Source organism: Eumetopias jubatus, unplaced genomic scaffold (assembly GCF_037043125.1).
Source record: "Eumetopias jubatus isolate StellerSeaLion01/CBP00866 unplaced genomic scaffold, mEumJub1_p1.0 scaffold_3, whole genome shotgun sequence".
Lineage (NCBI taxonomy): Eukaryota > Metazoa > Chordata > Mammalia > Carnivora > Otariidae > Eumetopias > Eumetopias jubatus.
Window position 1 is genome coordinate 121,472,153 of NW_028274809.1, and position 22,701 is coordinate 121,494,853.

General features: G+C 34.5%; 1 protein-coding gene across 1 annotated transcript in view; it reads left to right on the forward strand.

Annotated features, from left to right (window-relative positions):
- PAN3 (poly(A) specific ribonuclease subunit PAN3) overlaps nt 1–22,701 on the forward strand; it is a 125,173-nt gene that overhangs the window by 77,893 nt on the left and 24,579 nt on the right. Inside the window, 7 exon segments of the mRNA XM_028104644.2 lie at nt 9,824–10,071; nt 11,189–11,245; nt 12,436–12,540; nt 13,366–13,423; nt 21,968–22,129; nt 22,366–22,482; nt 22,570–22,671. Of these exon segments, the coding sequence (XP_027960445.2) occupies nt 9,824–10,071; nt 11,189–11,245; nt 12,436–12,540; nt 13,366–13,423; nt 21,968–22,129; nt 22,366–22,482; nt 22,570–22,671 (849 nt within the window).

Here is a 22,701-nt window from a genome sequence, read left to right on the forward strand (position 1 = left end):
TACAATCTTATTTTAAGCCATAACATTTAGTGTGTGTATTTAGATAGTTCAAATACTTAGAGATAGGAGCAATGAAGCACATAGGTTCAGCTCCTTTTTATATGAACTATATTCATTTTTTCTTTGCTATATTTCCTAGCCATGGAGTATGCATCGCTAATATATGTAATCTTTTCTAAAGGTGTATGGATAAAAAGTAGTGAAATTCACTGCTGTATCTTAAGGTTTACGTTTTTTCTCCTGTTCCTTTCCTGGGACATATGTTTAGATAGGAAAAACAAAACATTTGCTCTTGTATTTTTCTGTAACAATATTCACTTTACTGTAGAGCAGAATTATGAAACAGTGGTGACTTTACTAGACACAATTCAAGGTGTCTGTGCAGAAGTGAGTTAACATAGCAGGCTAAAGACTTGTGTCTTTAAAAAAGCCTGCTTGCAAGGTTGGCCCTTGGTTGATGTCCAGGAACTTGGAGTTAAGGAGTGTTCCCATTGTTCCCCAACTGATGAGGGTGGTTTACTGTGCCTAGACTCTTTATGTAAACAATTTAATTTAAGCTGCACACCTGCTTTTCTTCTGGGAGTTTGGAATTCTGGTATGTGTTAGGCAGAGGGTGCCTATAATCAGTTCCCTATGAAAACCAAGGGCATGGAGTCTCTGATGGGTTTCTCTGGGCACATAGATTGTACACATGTTACTGGAGGAATAGTGAGCTGTGTGAACCCCCATGAGAGGAAGAGAGGGTAAGGAAACATAGACTTGAATTCCTCTGGGCTCTACCTGTGTGCTTTTTCCTTGAGATATGGGTGTATTTGCTTATTACATTGCTGTGATAAATCTTCACCATGAGTGCAACTATATGCTGAATCCTTTGAGTTCCAGTGAATTTCTAAACATGGGGGTGGTCCTGAGGACCTCCCAGCCAAGGATCTTTGATACTAAATTTATGGCGAAACTCTAAGGATTATATTTTAAAGCAGTTTTTTTATACAGTAATTATTATATGGAGAGTTTAGTGCATTTCTCATGTTATTCTGTAACTGTTAACATTTTATTTCAAGAAGTTTTATTCAGTAGAAATCTGTCCTGCATACAATAGAGTTACCTAGAGTATCCTGGGGATTTATTTGACAGTTGCAAATTGCAAATAATTTGTTTGACAGGTTGCAAATTGCAAATAATTTGTTTGACAGGTTGCAAATTGCAGATAATCAAATTGCAAATAACTCTGTGATATACAAACTTTTAATTGTTAAAATGATTATAATTAAATACTTAAACTAATTTTCTCTTTCGGCCAAGAACAGCTAGTGATAGAAATGAACTAAGAATTAAAGTTTGTGTCCGAAGCACTGAAAGAGCAAGTCAGGTCTTCTGAACCTAACTTTGGAGTTGATGTTTTATATCCATCCTTTAAATCATCAGCAAAGTGGAAGAAAATGTATTGTTAGTATGTTTAAGACCCTATTAGAATTTAGGAGTAAAAACTTAGTGTCTGTTTTGGGCTGTAACTGTGTAATCATTTTATTTTAGGAAGGTGGTGGTATTGGGGATTTGGTTAAAAAATGAATAAATTAAGAAATGTATTTTTAGTAGTAACTTTGTTTTTTGTACTACTGGGTATTATCACAGGAATTCCTTAGTATGATTTTCTCTTGGATGAGGCCCCAAATATTGACTCTGTTGCTAAGAAGATGATGCTTCTATTTTTCTTCAATTTAAGTCCATCTGTTCAGTATGAGATATATTTTAGATTTCTTATCTAAACTGTTCTCTTCAGTATAGTCATACACGACAATTTATTATTTGGGATTTAGTTTGGCTGTTGGAATTTTGTTAAAGTTATTAGTGTAAGCTAGGTTTACCCAAGCTACATTGACCTGGAAAGAGTAATGCTAAAATAATCAGACTGTTGTATAAGAATGTCCTCACCCCAAATTCTTTCAAATTCCTCCCTTTCTTTCACAACGGTTTTTGGCTTGTTTCACATTTGCTTTTAAATAGTGACAGTCAACATCTATGTCACTTGATAGCATACACATTGATTTTTTTCCTCCCAATTTCCTGTTATACTCAGGTAATTCTGGTGATGGCGTTCTCCATTTCCTGATCATGGCTGTTGCTCTATTTAGCATCTTAGTTGTTGGTGTCAAAAAGAGGAAACTTTATCTATATCAGTTTATTTTTAACAGATTTCTTGTGTGCTGACAACTGTGCTATAACAAAGTATAGTTAGGAATACAGAGAGGATTAAGGTATATAGTTCTTTCCTACAAAGAGACAATTTAAAACGTGTGGTACTTGCTGTAAAAGATAAAATGCAAAATGATGGGAATAATTTTAAAATACGGGTATTGAGAAAATTTTTTATAGAGTAGAAGATTTTTCAGAAGGATGAATTGGAATTTACTATGAGGATGGGGTTTAGAGAATTTGGTGTTGGCAGGTAGGGTTGTGGATTAAAGTCCCAGGGGTGGAAGGAGCTTGGGAGACTTGTGGATACATGAGGCAGCATGGTGTCTTCAGGGAAGTTGCATTGAATCTTTAGATGAAAAGAATCATCATCATTACATCTTCCTATCTATGAATATGGACTATCTCTTCTTTTTTATCTTTTTTCCAGGTCTTCCTACAGAGTTTTATAATTTTCTGTGTTCAGGTCTTTATGTATATTTTGTTAGATCCTCTGAGACACTTTGTAGTTAGTATTTGTTGGTATTATAATTGCTGTCTTTAAAAAATAAAATTTTTCCAATTATTTCTAGTATGTAGAAAATGTGATTGACCTTTGTATGTTGGTTACTTTGGTATTTCTAATATTTTATAGATTCTTACATGTGTGCAAATAATGATAGCTTTATTTTTTCCTTTGCAACCTTTCTTCTGTTGTTTTGTTACATTGGCTAAGGCCTTTAATATGGTATTATTTAGAAGTAGTCATAATTGACATTTTTTGTCATGTTCTTGATTTTAAAAGGAATGTTTCTAATATTTTCATATTTCGGGAGATCTTTATTCTTGGCATCTCAGATGCATCTGTTATCTGAGAGGACATCTTTTTTTTTTTAACTTTTCTGAAAGAAAAAATAATCACTTTTTTTTCCCTAGAAGGGATTTAAAAGTAACCTTAGCATTTATTTGTGAAGCCTTTATTCAGTGACTCCTGTGGGTCTAAAAGATGAGCAAGACAAAAATATCCACTTTTATGGAGTTCACAGCTTTTATTTTTCCTTTTATGGCTTTGAATTGTTTACCATTATCATGTCAGTTAAAAAGTCTTAGTTGATAGGTATTGCCAAATTGTTTTCCAAAAGACTGTAATAACTGATATTACAAGTGTGTGACAGTATTTATATGCTACCCACCTTTTTAATTGTCTTAATAAACTTTTTAATCTATGCCAGTCTGAGAGGAGGCCAGTGATAATGTTGGTTTTAATTTGTGTCTCTTTGTTAGTGAATAACAGCATCTTTTTACATATTTTAGGCATTAAATTTTCTTGTCTACAAACTGACTAGTAGTGTAATTTTTCCTTTTTCTTTTGGTTGCTTTCTATTTTCTTAATGATTTTAAGAACTATATTAAGCAGATTAGCCTTTTTTTTAAGTGTTGGAAATATCTTTTTTTTGCCGTGTAGGAAATTTATTTTTGAAGAGGTTAAATTGATTAACATTTTCTTTTGACTTTCTCATTTTGGGTCTTCATAACATTATATTTTTAAAAATATTCTTTGAAGTACTTTTCTTCGTGAACTCTTAAATATTCAGTCTGAATGTTTTATCTGAAATTTATGTAGGAAAAGTGAATGAAAGGGTCAGTTGCTTATGTCTGTTTTATCTAAATAACTATCTTTGCTTATGTCTGTATTCATTCTGTCATTTAGTGACAGCAGTAAGTTGTCATATCTGACTGCTGTCCTCTCCTCCACTAAAGTTTGAAATGCCACCTTTATCTTATTTCTTCATATGTATTTGAGGTCTCATTTTGTGCCCATTCTGTTGTATTGACCCACTCTTTATGTGACTCTTTATCAAACATTTTTATTACTGTAGCTTTTATCACTCTTTACTGTCTTCTGGTCTTATACTTTATTCTTTTACTTTTTCTTTATTCTTTTGCTGTACTTAATTTTCCTTAATAATTTTCCTGGCTATTCTTAATGTTTATTTTTCCACATAGATATAATTGGTTTGGCCTTATGTTGGACTCTAGCATTAGTTATGGGTAGAATTGAAATCTTTATAACAAGTAAGTACAGGTATTTATTTCCTTTTGTTCAAGTTACCTTTTGTTTCTGTTAGTTAGTAGAGTTTTAACCTCTTCTTAATATAAGCCCTATTTTTCTAGTTAATTATATACCTAGATTTTTATGTGTTGTTTGTTGGTTGAGGTAAAACCCACAAATCATGAAATTCACCCTTTTAGAGTATACAATTCAGTGGTGAATATGCTAACATAATCACAGTTGTGTAGCCATCATCACTATCTAATTCCACAACATTTCTTCACCCTAAAAGAAAACTTCATACCCATTAGTAGTTACTCCCCATTTTCTCTGTCTCTAGTCCTTGGAAGGCACTAATTGACTTCGTGTCTTTATAAAGGATTTGCCTGTTCTGGACATATCATATAAATAGAATCATACAGTTCATGACCTTTTGTGTCTGGCTGCTTTCACTTAACAATGTTTTCAGGGTTCATCCATGTTACAGCATAATATCAGATTCCCCACCCCTTTTATGGGTGAATAGCATTTCATTGTATGGATGGATCAGATTTTATTTACACATTTATCAGTTGATAGACATTTGAGTTGTTTCCATTTTTTGACTATTATGCATAATGCTGCTCTGAACATCCAGGTACAAGTGTGTGTTTGAACATGTTTTCAGTTCTCTTGGGTAACATACTTAGGAGTGGAGTTGCTGGGTCATATGATAATTATGCTTAACAATTTGAAGAACTGCCCAACTGTTTTCCAAAGTGACTGCATCATTTTACATTCCCAGCAACAATGTATGAGGATTTCAGGTTTTCCATTTGCTCGCTAATATTTGTTACTGTCCTTGTTTTTGATTGTATCCTAGTGGTATGAGGTGGTTTTGTGGTTGTGATTTGCATGTTTCTAATGACTGATGATGTTGAGCTTCTTTTATATGCTTATTTGCCGTTTGTATATCTTCTTTGGAAAATGTCTATTCACATCCTTTGCCTGTTTTAAAATTTATTTTTATTGTTGAGTCATAAGAGTTCTTTATGTATTCTGCATACTAGCCCATTATTGAATTTTCCCTTTAATTTCAGTGATTATATTTTTTACTCTTAAAGAGTCTAATTCTGTTTAAGAAGAACAAATATCCCGTTTTTTCATGATGTTTGTCATTTCTCTCATGTCTTTAATCATTTTAGTTTTATGTCTTATAGCGTTCTGTTTTCTGAGATTCCTTTTTCTCAGGGTATTAATTCTCAACTGTATTATGCATGCAGACTCTGACTTTGGGAGTTCTTTTAAAAAGTGGGGTTGTTTTTCTGGGGAGAGATCTTGTCTGTTCTGGGTTGTAGAAGCATTCATCAGAACAGTTGGTGCTTGCTTCCTGCAAGTGTCACGTGCAGTTCAAGCTTTATGTTACTTTCTCACTGGGATGCCTGTGACATGTCTCCTGGGAATTTTATCTCCTCTGCCTGCGCCTGGTATAGGCACAGCGTTCTCTCTCCACACAACCCCAGCCTTCTCCTTTCTTCCATCTCTCTTCCACAAGCAAGCTTACTTTTTGCCTCTCATGGGCCAGTAGGTAGAAAGAAGTTTTCTCATCCTACATTCACTCATGCAGCTTTTCCAGACTTCTGGGCTTCACACTGATATTAGAGCTCCATTCCCCATGTGTTCTGGGCTGAAGGCCATGTTTCACATTCTCATGTGGGCATTAAAGCCTCCATTAGCCTAGGTTTTTTTTTCTCAAACTTTCCACAGTGTAACCTCTTAATTCCAAATTTTTCTTTAATTTCTTACTCTTGGAGTTTTTTGTTGTTGTTCTTTTTTTACCTCAGCTATCCTTTAATTTGGGTCATACTATATCTCATAGTTCCGTGTATTCACAGCACTGACAGGGGTTGAGGGGAGGGTATCATGTTAGCTCAGTCTCTCATTTCCCAGAAACAGTATTGTCCTAGCTGGTTGTTTGTATTTAGGAATGCTGTTCATTTACTGTATATTAATATTGTAACCATTTACTTTAATGAACTCTGTCATTATTTACAAGAGTCTTTTTTGTTGGTTTTCTTGGGTTTTTCAGGTATAGAATCATGTCATCCAAAAACACTGATACTTTGTCTCTGTATATTAGCTGTGATTTTTTTTTAATATCATTTCTTATATTTTGTTAATTGTTCTGGTTAACTCCTCCAGGGAGCATCTCTTTACTGTTTCCTCACTTTTATTTGAATTAGGATACATTTAAGAGAAGATTTTTTTAAATGTTCTAAAGCAGTTAATTCAACATATATGACTTAAGTCTCACAGTGTGCATATTCACCTAGTAAATTATAATATAGTTACAGTATATGATGTCACCAAAATGTCATTCTAAGAGTATACTACAAAAACTAACACAAACAATAAATACAAAAATGAAATACTTCTAAATCATCTTTTTTTAAATACAAATTTTCATTATTCCAGATTGTCTCTTACAGTATCCTCAGTGGTTACTATATTTGCTTAAGTGTTCTGGTGGTTGAGTACCAGTAAGAGCAGGGTGTTGGTGTAGTAATAACCACAAGTAGCTCTTATCCCCAACATAAGGAAAGACAGAACTTATAAAGGAGTATTTACATGTGAGAGAGATGAAACCAAATCTGTTCATTTTAATTCATCTTTATTTTTGACTACTCGTTTCTGTAGTATGGTTCTAGTCCTTTGTGCTGTTTATAATTTAGTGTTGGATCTAGGCAGTTGACATTAAGTATGTTGTGGCTATTGTCTTCATGGTAGTTAGGTACAGAATACCTCTCTTCCGAGCAGATGTGTGCATATTTTACTCAGTTCTTTAACAAGTTTGTAAACTATTCTGGTGACACAAAGCTGTGCCTTATGTGACTAGGTTTGATGTTTTAGTAATTCAGGGGTTAATTTCATTTTTAGCTCTCTATACATTTAAATATCCTGTTGCCCCTATGGGTAGTGATGCTTTATAGTGTACGTGTTTCATTTTGAATGTGTTTAAATAACTGTAATCTGCCTCAGCTCAGATATATGAACTCAGATTTTGGAGCTGCAGCTTTCTATTAGTATAGCTACAAAATTAAAAGTTCTTAAGAGAAAGCTTATTACTTTACAACTTAAAAATTCTACTATACTGTGAATTTCCTTTTTAACTGACCACAGATTGTTTTTGGTAATCCTTTGCCATGTATTCAACCTTAAAGAGAGATTCTTTTGTCTCACTTGCACACCTACTTTGATGTCAGAATCTTTCCTTGCACCCCATGCTGCACCTCCTCCACCCCACGTGGCTTATGTCGTCAGTAATGCTACTACTATAGACAATGGATCCCTTTTCTACTCTTTAGTACAAGACTTAGAAACTGGATGACTGGATAGTATATTGGCTAAGAGCATAAGCTTTGGAATCAATAGACCTGCGTTAAGTCTTGATTCTTTTGTTTAATAACCTATGTTCGTCCTTACAATAAATTTAAAAACTTTTTTAATGTTTTCTTCGCAGTGAGGTGAATACTATATACCTACCTCACAGGGTTGTTGTGAGGATTACATATACTGATGTATATGAAGTACTTTTATTAGTGCCCGCCACAATGAAAGTGCTCAAGAATTGGTAGCTATATTTGTTGCTGTTGCTTGATTTAAAGGTAGTAAACAAATTTGTTCATCTTTGGTGACTTGGCCAGTTTTGTCTTGGAAAGACTTGAACACTGGCTTTAGGAAAACTATCTTAAATGCATTTCATATTAGGTAAGTGGGGAGTATTTTATCTTTTGAAAATAGTTCAGTAATTCAATTTTTGCTCTATGGATTAACCTGCAATTAAATGTGTAATACAGAGTTAGAAAAACAGAACTCTGGAACAGTTTTTGTTTTTGTTTTTGTTTTAATACGCTTATATCTTAATATAGTAGCTTGGCTTCCTTATAAATAATTTTTTGAAAGGGGTTTAGATTTTTAAAGTCTCTCTTAGACATATTTAAGACTTACTTGAGAATGCCTGGCCTGTTTTAATGTTCATGCAGTAGACATTGTGTTATAGCAGTAGGAGTGTTACATTTGGAGTTTGGAGACTTGGGTTTGAGCCAGGAGGCTTTGCTGTTGAATTTGCACAAATGTCACTGGTCAAATCAAAAAACCTCTTCATGTCTGAATTCTGATCTCTCCTGTGGTGCTTGTAACTTGACCTGCCTCACCTGCCTAACTCATTTAGTTGCTCAGAAAATCAGACGAAATAATTATGTTAAGACTCTTTAAAAAGTGCAGAGGGCTCTCCAGAGTAAAAATAAGTGTTATCTCAGTTCTCACTTTAGTTTTGTCTACCTACATCTTTCCAAAAAACAATGTTGGTATTTGTTTCTTGAATGCCTCAAAATTGAAATTCATGTCCCTGTTAATTATATTTCTCTGATCAGAGGCATTTTGGTATAAACATTTTCCTTGCATTGTAAGATGGCATATTACTCTAAAGGTGTGGGTTTTAGTCATTCCCCAAATGGCCAGAAAACAGTTTGTGGATAAGCCGAGTTTTTCAGGAAGTGTAACTGTAGCTCTAGAAACCCTTTTCAATCTCTGCTCAGAACTGATCACCTCCATTAAGCCTTTGATTAATTCTACCTGGTTTTAATTAATTTGCATTCCATCTGCATTTATGCATGTAGTTTGCAGTATATTAATTTATATTTTGAGTGTTTTTTTTAAGTCATTTTTTGTCTTTTACATGTGACCTGGTCTTGTTTTCTCAGCTAGCTTGGAATCTCCTGAAGGGTTAAGACAATTATCCTTTCCCTTTCTTCACCTTAGAATCATAATAGAGGATGCCTTACAAAAAATGGTTTCTTACTAGTTGTGTTTGGATAGAACTTGTGTTAGAACCTAGTTGGCCTAATTTTACAAAGTTAGGCATCTGCAGAAATTTTCATTTGTTTTAGTATGTGCCTATTTAGAGTTAAAGACAAAGGCATCAGAACAGTATATTGCTTGATAAAAAAACATAATGTGTAAGCCGTCATGTATTTCAGCTAAGACTAGACTTAATTGTTTTGCTTTTTCAAACCATTCTGTTAATTGTATTTGGCCAAAAGAAACCTAGTGAATATCATTAAATAGTTTGATTTTTAATACTATACTACTTTAGGGTAATGTTGCTATTTGTATTGTTAATAGCCATAGTTTTAAATGATTCTTCACAAAAAGGGAATTGGGCCCTGTATGAAAGAAAGGCTTCTATAAAATAAGCTTATAAAAAGGATTTTAAAGAGTCCCAGTTTGTTATTTCTCATTTTTCCATTAAATTAATTTAAGTTACTAATGATTCTTACTATTGAAGTTTCTCATGTAAACCTTGATATGGAGGAGACTATTCTTGCAATAAATTTCCTAGTTTATTTGGAAATGTCTGTCTTTGAAAAAAAAACGTTACATTTGCTTTCATCAGAGCTTTCTCTAAAACAAACCAAGATAAAATTATGGCTTTTATTTTTGCACTTGAATTTGCTAAAGATGATGTTTCTTCCAAATGAATGTTTGCATTTTATTTTCCAGATGTGTTTCTTTAAAACCAATTTTGCTCCCTAAGAAACATTTTTACATCTTCTTCAGGAATGTCCTTGTCTGCTGGATCTTCCCCTCTTCATTCTCCCAAGATCACTCCGCATACTTCTCCTGCCCCCAGAAGAAGAAGTCACACTCCAAATCCAGCAAATTACATGGTGCCTTCTAGTGCCTCTACACCTGTTAATAATCCTGTTTCTCAGACTCCATCTTCTGGTCAGGTGATCCAAAAGGAAACTGTCGGTGGGACGACTTACTTCTATACAGACACAACCCCAGCACCTTTGACTGGAATGGTATGTCTGCATTAAAGGAGAAGTGATAGTACTCTTACAACAATTCCTTCTTATTAATGAGATTAATAAGGAGGTTTACCCCCTCTTGCATCTGTTTATTGTGATGTGAAAAAGTGAGTATTTGATTTTCTAACTTAGATGATAATTCTGATCTCATCTCTTCAAAGTAAACTGTTTCTGCAGTAATAATAACTCCAGTTTTGGACAAATCTGGTTTTAATCACAGATTAGATTCAAGCTCTAGTTTAGTACTTCATGGCATGTTTGCTCATGGGGTTACCTAGTACTTGTGCTCGCTAGAGTTGACGTTTGCTACATTTGTTTATAGGTATAGGTAGTTTTAACTCTAGTAAAGAAGTCAGAGAAAGTAGATGGTTTCTTATCATAGTTACTGAAAGCAAACTGATGATCAACTCTTGCTTCAGGTGAGGCAGTGATTTAATTTCTAGATCTCTGGATAGTGGAGGATAGTGATAAGAGGTCTCCAATATGGGTTATTGGTAAGGAGGGAGGAAGCCCCGGGGGAGCCCTGATCATGGATGAGGAAAGAGCTAACAAAGGAGGGAGGAGGGAAAGGGCAGAGAGGGAAATGTCGTCACGTTCCACAAATTGTACCTTTTAGCTTCATTGTTGTGTCCATGTTCAAAAATTGTTTTTTAACTGGTACAGTAAAATAAGTAGTAGGTGAAGAGCTTGTGAGTTAGAAGGCCAAATTCCATTAAAACACAAGAGCTGATCTAAATTGTAGATATATGACATAATTACAGATTATAGATTTAGATGAAAAGTATACTTGGATTTTAGTAAGCAGATTTTGATCTCACAAGTTAAATTAATGGTTTATTTTGATAAATATTTTACTAAAAGGCAATTTGGGAAGATGACAGAGTTCTTTAATGTTTTTTAAGAGTCTAAGTCCTGCCATTGTTTTGTGACTTTTGAATCTTAGTACCTCTGAGCCCATTTCCCCAGTTGTAAATGGGGATACTACCTGACCTCCTTATGAGAAATAAATGTGAAAACATTTATAGAAGTACTTGTAAATTATGTAAAATGCTTTTTAAAAACTAATAAATAGCTAATAGTTTTGTTTTGTTTTGTTTTGTTTTTTGGTCAGAGATCTTTCAAAAATTATCACAGAACAGCTTGCCGAACAGAAGGTCAAATAATTGAGGTAGAGTAGAGACTTTCCTTGGTTCTTTCAAGTAAGAATTCCATCAATGTTTTACCTTTTTTGGGGGTTTATTATATTTTATAATTATTTACATTTTTATTATATTTTATCATATTTGTAGAAAGAGAAAATTTGCTTTAATCTATAAAGAGGTTCTTTTGTCACAAAACTGTCTCAACTGTTTTTGTAGAGATTATATATGGCACATTTTTATGATGTTTTTACCCTTCAGACAACTCTTAAAAATATGCTCATGGTAAACCTGAGGTGGTTAAGCCAAACTGTGCTATCTGGTGTAAGAAAACCAAGGCAAAAGAAAGGAGGTATTATTCTCTCTACAGATAGAGTTTAAAAGAAACCTTACAGGTATTGCAAAACCACTTCCTGGTTGAGATCCAGAGCAAAAGGAATCATCTGAGGGCAGCAGAAATTTCAAAGAGGAAAAAAAAGTGTTTCAGCTTTTAAAATGAAAAAAGAAAAGAGTTTAGAATGTACATCGATTTTGTGTCAGGGACCAGTGAAGAGGAAGGAGAGGCAGAGGGAAAAGAGAAGAAGCAGTGGGTGGGGAACAATTCAGTTCCAAGAAGCTGGAAGATTCAGTAATTTGGCTATAGTTTGCCCAGATAGTATTTAAGTAGATTGTTGCACCCTTCTGTTCCCCTAAGCTGCAGACCCAGACCCAGAGTAAGTCAGTTGGTCCTCTTTACTGTTGCAGTTTGAAGTGTTTAACCAGTATGTACATAACAGTTTGTTTAGGTTGGCCACAAAAAGCCCTTCACGGGGGTGGCTCTTTGGGGATAACCTCGTTATCTGACTAAATCCAAACACTTTGAATATCTGCTTTCTTCCTCTCTTCCAACTGCTTTAAAAAATATTTACAAACTCTTATATAACTCTTCTTCCAAAGAGCAGCTTTGGCTTCTCATTGGAAGTTAAATTTTACTGTATCTGAAGAAATTTCCTTTCTCGTTACATTTTTAAATACATTATTACATTATAAGATTATTTTTAAAGTGAGTTCATTCAAAAAGTATACTAATAACAGCTCTTCTGAGGTGTTTAATTCATTATCATTAAAATGTATCCATTTATTTATCACTGTTAAAGATTAAAACTTTATCAAAACAATGATAAAGCTCATCAATAGAGAGCAATTGGTTATTACATTTTCCCCCTCCCTACCTTTTTAGGTATTTCCAAACTATCATATTTATCCTCCAACTGCACCTCATGTTGCTTATATGCAACCAAAAGCAAATGCACCTTCCTTCTTCATGGCTGATGAACTCCGACAGGTATGCTTTCAGAATCCCTGGTGGAAATACTTAATGTTTGTTGTGCTTTAGCAAACAACTGAAAAAAGAACAAAGCTCTTTTCAAATCATACAATTTAATCAAATATGCTGTACTAAAGCAGATAGAATTTAGAATTTATGAGTTCTCATTGATATATTTATTTAAGGAAACCTGTTCAAGAAAATTACAAGTATGTGTAGGACATAAAACAGAAAAGCTATTTAAATGGGTCACCTTTTTGCACTTCATATCCTATACATTGAAAGGTCTCTCTAAAATATATTAAATAAATTATTTAAATGGTTTCTAACCTTCAGACAACTTTTTGCTAATATCTGTAGGATGAGAATAAGTAGTTTGGCCTAGAAATAAACCTCATTTTAAAAGAGCTTAATATTTTCTATAAAGTGGGTTTTATAAAATAATTTAGTTTTTTTTAAGGTAAACTAATCTAGGTATTATTTGATATGTAGAATTTCATTTTATACTTATATTCTCAGAAAGATTTTTATTTCACAGAAGTAAGTTGTACCAATATAGTGTTGATGAGTGAATTATTGACAAATTAGAATTGGCCTTGAGTTTTCAGCCGGAGTTAGTTATGTGCTTTGGGTTATATAGCACAGCTACTTAACCCCAACCCTAAATTTGGGTAGGTCTATCTATTTATACGTTTTATCATTTTTAGAAATGTCATTTCATGTTATCAACATTAAAAGTACACATACCAAAAAATATTAATACTTAATGTTATTTAGTTATAATAGAAAATCAGATTTCAGAAGCTATGTTAATATGTAAATATACTTGTTTTCTTTTCTTAGGAGCTGATTAACAGGCATTTAATAACAATGGCCCAAATTGATCAAGCAGATATGCCAGGTAAAATGTGTGTTGATTCATCCTTTTAAAGGATAATTATAATCTTTATGTACACGTTTTTATGTCTTGAACAGCAATTGCTATTTGAAATCTACTTTTGAAGAGTTCTAAGATGCCACTGATCATCTAGTTCATTTCACTTCTATATGCGACAGTATTCTAGTTTGTCAAAAAAAATTAGGTGGTTTTAGAATTCATGGTGATTTACCTCACTGTGCACTAAAATATTAGTGTCTTCTGAAACTTGATGAAATGTGGATACTTAAACAGAGGGGAAAGGTAATTATTATTTTTGAAACTATGGTGTACCAGACAATGTGCTAATTAAATTCTTTATAGGTCTTACTTTCTCACAAAAATTTTATGACATAGACATGAATACTATCTTTTCTTTCTTATGTATGAGGAAAACTGAAGTTGACAGGAAGGCTAAGTAACTTGCCATTTAAGACCAATGGCTAGTAATCAGTTGGTTGGGTCAGAATTTAAACCTGGGTTTTTCTGACTGTACCATAGTGTTTCTTAGAATGCAATTAAAATCTCTTTCCCTAGCTTATTCTGTATATAGCAAGATTAAATGTGGTATAATTTAGCAAAACTTTATAAATAATGTAGTAGGAATACATTTGCCGTAGAGATTATCTCAAAACATGTGGTTGTAATCAAGGATTCCGTATAGTCCACTGTGCATCTTGTTGATTGCTAAAGAATTAAAAGGAATATGTCTAGCTGTTATGCCTTAAGACCAATCTTTTCAGTTTAGATGGCTAGGGAACTTACCTCATAGCCTTTGAGGTTTTCATGTTGGAATTTTCCTTAATTATTTAACATTGTCTAAGGGTAAAAGAAGAAAAGAAAACTAGGTTTATTTTTGCCTTTCCAGTCTTTATGATTGCAATCGTGAAAATAATATGACTGTAGATTAGACATAATTTGAAATTGTAATAGAATTTAGGAGGCTGGATATAAGGTTAATACATGTCAGTTAAGTTTCTATAGAACAGTAGCCAATAACTGCAAAATATAATGAAAAGAAAAGGTGTTATTTACAGTCATTTCAGGTTATCAGTAGCTAGGAATAGGTGCAGCAAAAGATATGTGAGATCTCAATGGGGGAAACTTATTAAGAGATATTAAATAAGATGAATAAATAGAGTAAAATACTATATTATAAATAGGAAGACATAATGATTAAGATGTCAGATTTTCTCAACTGATGTATAGGTTCAGTATAATTGCAGTCAACTGTGTGAGCTGTTTTTAATCGTAATTCTTCTGACACCTTTTTCGTGTCCTAACTATTTATTAAGGACTCAGTTCCACAGAACTACTCCTACTTCAGATGCCAGCTGAAATGGGTTATCCAGGCTACCCACGCTCTGTGGGGCCAACTACAAATTTGGGGGTTTCCACAGCTACTTCCCCATCCCCCCACCCCACCGGTTCAGTAATTTGCTAGAATTAGACTCACTTTAGGTACTACTGCCGGTTTAGTATAGAGGATACAACTCAGGAACAGCCAAATGGAAGAGATGTCTAGGGCAAAGTAAGGTGGGGGCAGGGGATGGGGAACGGGGACTTCCATACCCTTTCCAGGTGTGCCACCCTCCTAGTACCTCAATGTGTTCACCAACTTGTAAGCTCTCTGAATTGCACTGTTTAGGGTTTGTTTTTGTTTTTGTTTTTTTTAATTGAAGTTTCATTGTGTGAGTATGGTTGATGAAATCTTTAGCTTTTGGTGATGAACTGAATCTTCAGCTTCTTTGTCCACCCTGGGGGTTAGGAGAGAGGGCTGAAAGTTCCAAGCTTCTAATCAGAGTTTGGTCTTTATTATTTTTAAATTATATTGCGGCATAACAAAGCTTTTCATAGTATATGATAAAATTTATCAAAGAGTAAAGGGCCAAGACTACCCAAGGTGCTTTGAAGATGATGAAAAATCTGGGTGTATTGAGGGAAGGGAGGCATAGTTTGAGTCTGTAATAACTAAAATAATGTGAACGGGGGGTGGGGCACTGGGTTAGACAAATTGGTTAATGAACCAGGCTAAGGAGAGCCTAGACACATTCTGTGGTACACATAGCATGTCAGTGGGGAAAGAAGGCATTGAAAAAAATGGTTTTCTTTATGGTAAAAGATAAAATTGGATCATTATCTTTAACCACATCTTGAAAATCAACTCCAAATTAATTAAGAACTTAACTCTATAAAACAAAACTTATAGAAACTCTTACTATAAAATCTTGGTGAATAGTGGGGAAAGATTTCCTATAGAGAAGACAAAGATCATTGACTTTTAAAGAAAATACTGATAAATGTTCCTAAATTAGAATTGAAAACAATCCAGATACTCAGAGTAAAGAAAAAACCTGGAAGAAGATATTTACACAGCTGACAAAGAACATAAAAAACACAATCCAGTAAGAGCATAAATGACTCAGTTGAAAAAGGGCCAAAAGATAGGAATAGGCATGTGAAGAAAGAGGAAATTCACATGACCAATAAATGTATGACAAGATGTTGAACATCATTGAACATTAGGGGAAAATACAAATAAGATATCATTTTATTTATTTATGTATTTATCTATTTATTTAAAGATTATATTTATTTGAGAGAGAGAACAAACAGTGGGGAGGAGCAGAGGGAGAGAGAGAGAGAGAGAGGGAGAAGCAGACTCCCTGCTGAGCAGGAAGCCCAATGTGGGGCTCTATTCCAGGACCTGGAGATCATGACCTGAGCCAAAGGCAAACACTTAACCGACTGAGCCACCCAGGCACCTGATTTTAAAGCCTGGTTGTATAAAGTGTTAGGATATGGACCCACAGGTTCTCCAGTACATTGCTGTTGGTACTAGAAATTGGTGAACCTGTTACCACTTTGGAAAACTCCTAAAGCTGTGTACACTATGATCCAGCAGTTCTCTGCATGGAAATATGTAAACTCCTATACGTTTTCAAATGCAAAATGTGTAAAGTATCCATAGCATTGTTGCTTAAAATAGCAGAAACTTTGATCAATCCAGATGAATTGTGATATCGTTAGATAATGGAATATTGTACAGCAGCTTAAATGAAGAAAGTTCACTGATGTGCAGCAATATAGAAGACTCTTAGTAATGTCATAGTAAGTAACGTTAGTTGCAAGAGACTACATATAGCATGATAGCCTTTTGTAAAGTTAAAATTATAATATGTGTTTACATTTATGTGAATGTATGTGTATATACATATGTGTATATTTATATGTAATAAAACTATAAAAAGAGAAGGAAGTGAGAGAAGGAAGGCAGAGGTTGGTAGAGAGCCATATATTTAGATATAAGTTAAAATAAAGGTCTGAGCTTTTGTTTTGAGTGCTGAGTTTGCAGATGCTTATTATGTTATTAAGAATAATTAACTAAATAAAAGCAGGCCCTGCATAGACATGAACCAGTGATTCGAGTGTCACAAGCTAAAGGTTATGGTTAATCCAATTCTGTGCCCCCATGTTCAACAAGTTTTTTTTTTTAACATGATACAGGAAATGTTAATGCTGAAGATAACAATAACAAAGTCTTATGTACATTATATAGAACTAAATTATTTCTTAAATTCAGTAAAATAGCTGCCTTCAAATATTTTATTTTATTTTATTTTATTTATTTTATTTTATTATGTTGGTCACCATACATCATTAGTTTTTGATGTAGTGATCCATGATTCATTGTTTGCATATAACACCCAGGGCTCCATGCAGTATGTGTCCTCCTTAATACCCATCACCAGGCTAACCCATCCCCCTACCCCTCTCCCCTCTAAAACCCTCAGTTTGTTTCTCGGAGTCCATAGTCTCTCATGGTTCGTCTCTCCCTCCAGTTCCCCCCCTTCATTTTCCCTTCCTTCTCCTAATGTCCTCCATGCTATTCCTTATGTTCCACAAATAAGTGAAACCATGTGGTAATTGACTTTCTCTGCTTGACTTATTTCACTTAGCATAATCTCCTCCAGTCCCATCCATGTTGATGCAAAAGTTGGGTATTCATCCTTTCTGATGGCTGAGTAATATTCCATTGTATATATGGACCACATCTTCTTTACCCATTCATCTGTTGAAGGGCATCTTGGCTCTTTCCACAGTTTGGCTTTTGCAGACATTGCTGCTATGAACATTGGGGTGCATATGGCCCTTCTTTTCACTACATCTGTGTCTTTGGGGTAAATACCCAGGAGTGCAATTGCTGGGTCATAGGGTAGCTCTATTTTTAATTTTCTGAGGCACCTCCACACTGTTTTCCAAAGTGGCTGTACCAACTTGCATTCCCACCAACAGTGTAAGAGGGTTCCCCTTTCTCCACAACCTCTCCAACATTTGTTGTTTTCTTGCCTTGTCAATTTTTGCCATTTTAACTGGTGTAAGTGGTATCTCAGTGTGGTTTTGATTTGAATTTCCCTGATGGCTAATGATGATGCATGTTCAACAAATTTTAATAAATGCTTTTTTTTTTTCCTGTCAGTGCACTAACTGCTCTTTTTCATGTCTTATGTTTACTATTAATCTTCATCTCATGTTGGCTCATTTATTAATGTTTGGTCTTGCTGTTTTTTTCTCCTTTTTCTATTCCGTACTTCATACTCCCACCAGATTAGTACTTCTCAACTTTGAAATCAAACTTTATTTCCTGTAGATCAGGGGTTCTCCACCAGGAATGATTTGCCCCCTCATGGGTCATTTGGCAATGTCCAGAACAGTTTAGGTTGTCACATCTGTCAGTGGAGTGCTACTGGCTACTAGTGGGTTGCTTAACACCCTACAATACATAAAACAGTCCACAACAACAAAGAGTGATCCCGTCCAATATGTCCATAGTGCTGAGGTTGAGAAACCAGAGTGAGTCTCAGATATTCAATATCTTAGATCCAGCCTATCATTGTATGTTCTTTGAGGGGAAGTAGGGTTGGATAGAGCAAAGACACTGACATTTTCTTTTTTTATCATTATATTTAATATTATTTGGTGGAATTGGACCCCAGACTAAAACTTGGGGCTAGACTAAAGAGTATAGCTTTGTCCATAGTCTTCCAAGTTGATTTTCTTTACTTTGATTTTTGATACTTAACAGTGATTTAGGCATCCCCTTTTATTCATAAAGGCACTTCCCTTTATTCATACTTATTTTGTGCTTTTGTTCAATTGAACTAGGGACAAAGAAAGAGCAGAACAACAATGAATAGTCCTGTCAGTGGAAACATTTGGTTTTTAAGGTTAATATTAGACTACATATGATTATTTCAGGGTGGAGTGAGAAATAATAGTGTTAAAAGGTGACTCTTTGAAGCAGGGTAAAATTGTAATGTACAGACATAAAATAAGTATTTTGAAGATTTTATTTAAGTCATGAGGAGCCATTTATAAGACCTATTATAGAGCAGGAATATTGAAATGAATGTGTAAACTGGCTTTTTCATGGAGGACAGGAGTTACTTTGCAGTGCTAACAGTTAGCTACATATAGTTTACAGGGGTGTAAAATATCTCTCATAGCATCAGAATCAGACACTGGAAGGAAATCCTTTGGTAGTGCCTAGTTTTCTACTGATCCACAGTTTTTGTTTTGTTTTGTTTTCCTGTAATGTAGAGAATTCAACATGTCTTGTTTCAAAGTACAAATAGGGATAAAGGAGTTAAGAGTGTAAGATTTTTAGTTGATTTTGTGCCTCATTCACTCTCTCTGTCACATTGATGCTATGAGTACCACTGCTTGGCATAGTGAGTTTCAAGTCCTTAGTATAGCATTTAAATTTCCCTCTGATCCAATCCCAACATAACTCTGTCAGCTTTTTCTCCACTTTGCACCTCCTCTGTGGTATACCCTGTTCTCCCACCACATGAGATTTCACAGTTCCTGAACACAGTGTACACATTCAAGCATGGTGGTGGTGATTCTCTTTATTCCCTTGCCATCAAGCAAAGCACTCTTAACTCGTTTTAGCTCACTGAAAGCAGTCTCATCCTTCAGTTTGTAGTATACGTACCAAATCTTCTGTTAGATCTTTCCTAGTATCCTCGGGAATGGCTCCCTTCTCCCTTCTGTGTCCATATGTAGTGGTTCTCAAGATGTGGTCCTTGACCTAGGAGCGTCTTTTCATTATCACCTGGAAACTTGTTAGAATTGCAAATTCTTGGGCCCTACTTCAGACCTACTAAATAAACACTGGGCATGGGGCCCAGCAAACTGTGAATTAACAAGCCTCTGTGATTCTGAGGGGTACTGAAGTTTAAGGACCAGTGCTGTGGTGAGTTGTACTTGTTTCATAGCTATTTTCCTTGTACTGTATAGGTTTTATATAAATCTCTGTTTGTTTTTTTCTAAGTGTCTTGATAAGAACACATATTTCATTAATATGGGTTCACTAATACATAGTAGGCACTCATGACATTTTTACTGTTTTGAAATTAATGACTTCCTCTTATTAGATGCTCCTCATGAAATAACCAGGAAACAAAATTTGTTCATCATCTGTATGTGGAAATTACAGTGATCATTAAAATGATAAATGGGCAAAAGTTACAGCTATATTCCCTTGTGTGTTTACCTCCCTTATACTGCTTTATTTCAAAGAACGTGCCACTTGACCTTGTTTTGAAAGTTAGATTGAATCAATGTTTGTTTTGCACTATGGCCAAAATGCTGTCTGCGGGTTAAGAGCATAAGACTATAGAATCAGAGTCCTGAGTTTGCATCCCAACTCACTCTCTAGACGTGTGATCCTTATTTTCCTTACTTATGAAATAGTTCTGTCTCATATGGTTTCAAAAACTAAGAGATAGTGAATGTAAGAATTTAGCAAAGGCTAAGTGGGGTCATTTTGAACCTGTCTTCTGGAATGAGTTTTCTTAATAGGGTTTCACATGTATTTCTTAACAGTCGTAAGTCAAAAATTATTAGTTGTTTTTGTCTGTGAGTTTTTTAAAGGAGATTTATTGCTGTGTTTTAAAAATAGTGTTAAACAGGGGCACCTGTGTGGCTCAGGTGGCTAAATGTCTGACTCTTGATTTCATCTCAGGTCATGATTTCAGGGTTGTGATATCAAGCCCGTTTTTGGGCTCTGCGTTCAGTGTGGATCCTGCTTAAGATTCTCTCCCTCTCCCTCAGCCCTCCCTCCCCCTCCCTGCTTGCATGAGCACATTCTCTCTCTCTCTAATAAAAAATAAAAATAAAAAATAAAAACAGTGTTAAACATATTTATTGTAGCAAGTTTGGCAAGTATGGACTAGTAGTGTAAGGAAGAGAATAAAAATCATCCCACTCAGATTATAATTGTTAAAGTTTTTGCTTTATTCCTTAGATGATTTTCTGTGCATATTCTTCATGTTCACTTAACTTGCTTTTCATTTGAAATATTGTGAACATTTCTAAGTCATTCAAGATATTTAACAGAATGGAAGCTGTCCAATTGGAAAATGTAATTTGACTGTATGTGAAGCATTAAAAAATTCTTGTCATTTTGGATTGTAAAACCAATACATGTTTGTTCTAGAAAATAGCAATAAAGAAGGGAAAAGAAATTGCCTATACTCTCTAGAGAAGCCAGCCACTGAATACATTTAGTCTTTATAAGAAACAACAAATTGGGGTTCAAGATAAATAGTTTTTTTAATGCCTAACCAGAGTATCATGAGCAAATTCCAATGCATTATCCCGGTTATTCTTAAACATAATTTTTCTTACTTTGAGGAACATGGAAAAAGCATGATGGTAAAGTTGTTTTCATTTTCTTCTTTTATATTTTGCTAGGGATTAAAATTGTGCTATTCTACCCCATGGTTGAAAGTTTTGATAGATTGCCATATTTATACAAACATATACACAATGAACATATTACACATACACACTCTTCAATTTAATGTTACTTGTTTGGAATTTCTTTATACTTTAAAAAACAAGAATTCATATGCTTAACACCGTCTAAATATATTTTGTGTAAACTAAAACATTTAAAGAAGCAAAATCTATCTTGATTTTTATTGAACATCAGAATCAGAAATGTTTATTTATTTATTTTTAAAAATATTTATTTATTTGACACGGGGTGGGAGAACAAGCAGGGGGAACAGCACAGGAAGAGGGAGAAGCAGGCTCTTCGCTGTGCAGGGAGTCCGATGCGGGGCTCGATCCCAGAACCCCAGGATCATGACGTGAGCTAAAGGCAGACACTTAACCAACTGAGCCACCCAGGTGCCCCAGAATTAGAAATGTTTAACATCTCTAAGTGATAGCATAAATTGCTTCTAACAGCTGAGAAACAGAGTTGTATTGTGCTGTTAGAGATAAGAAATGTTTTCGAGTGTATGAAGTCTGGTTGTTCTTTCATTGTTTTATAATGCCTATTTTAATTGGTAGTGAAGCCAGTTTGTTTTATAGAATTGTTATGAATGTTGACACTTCCAGAATTCAAAAGTATGTTTTGGTAATGGTGGTTTATGGTAGATTGGGTTTTTTTATTACTCTGAGAGATTGATGAATATCAGGAAGTTAAAGTTGTCTTCCTGTGAATTACTCTAGCAGTCCCTACAGAAGTTGACAGCTACCATAGCCTATTCCCTCTAGAACCACTGCCACCACCCAACCGGATACAGAAATCAAGTAATTTTGGATATATTACATCTTGCTACAAAGCTGTAAATAGCAAAGATGATCTGCCATATTGCCTTCGGAGGATACATGGTAAGGAAGATAAATTATCCTCTTTTTGAAGCATGTTATTGAGGCTAAGATTACCGAAATATTCTTGCATATATTTATTTACTTAATATGCAAGTTTAAAGGATAATAAATAAATTTATTTCATTTGAAAATTAGTAGCTCATAAGTGATATGTAACATGGCTTTTTCTTCACATTTCTGATGGAATAAAGGGGAGATGTCATTTACAGTTTAGTTCAAAAGGTTTTCTTTTTCAGGTTTTCGTCTTGTTAACACGAAGTGCATGGTGTTGGTTGATATGTGGAAAAAAATTCAGCACTCAAATATTGTAACCTTGCGTGAAGTATTTACCACTAAAGCATTTGCAGAGCCTTGTGAGTAATTTGTACTTGTCTTTCTGCTTATGGGCTTCATTATTTGAAGCCAGATTGCAGTAATGAGTGTTTGTGTTTTATTTTAAGCTCTTGTGTTTGCATATGATTTCCATGCTGGAGGAGAGACTATGATGAGCAGACACTTTAATGACCCTAATGCTGATGCCTATTTCACAAAGAGAAAGTGGGGTAAGAAAAAGATGCAAGCACGCTATATTT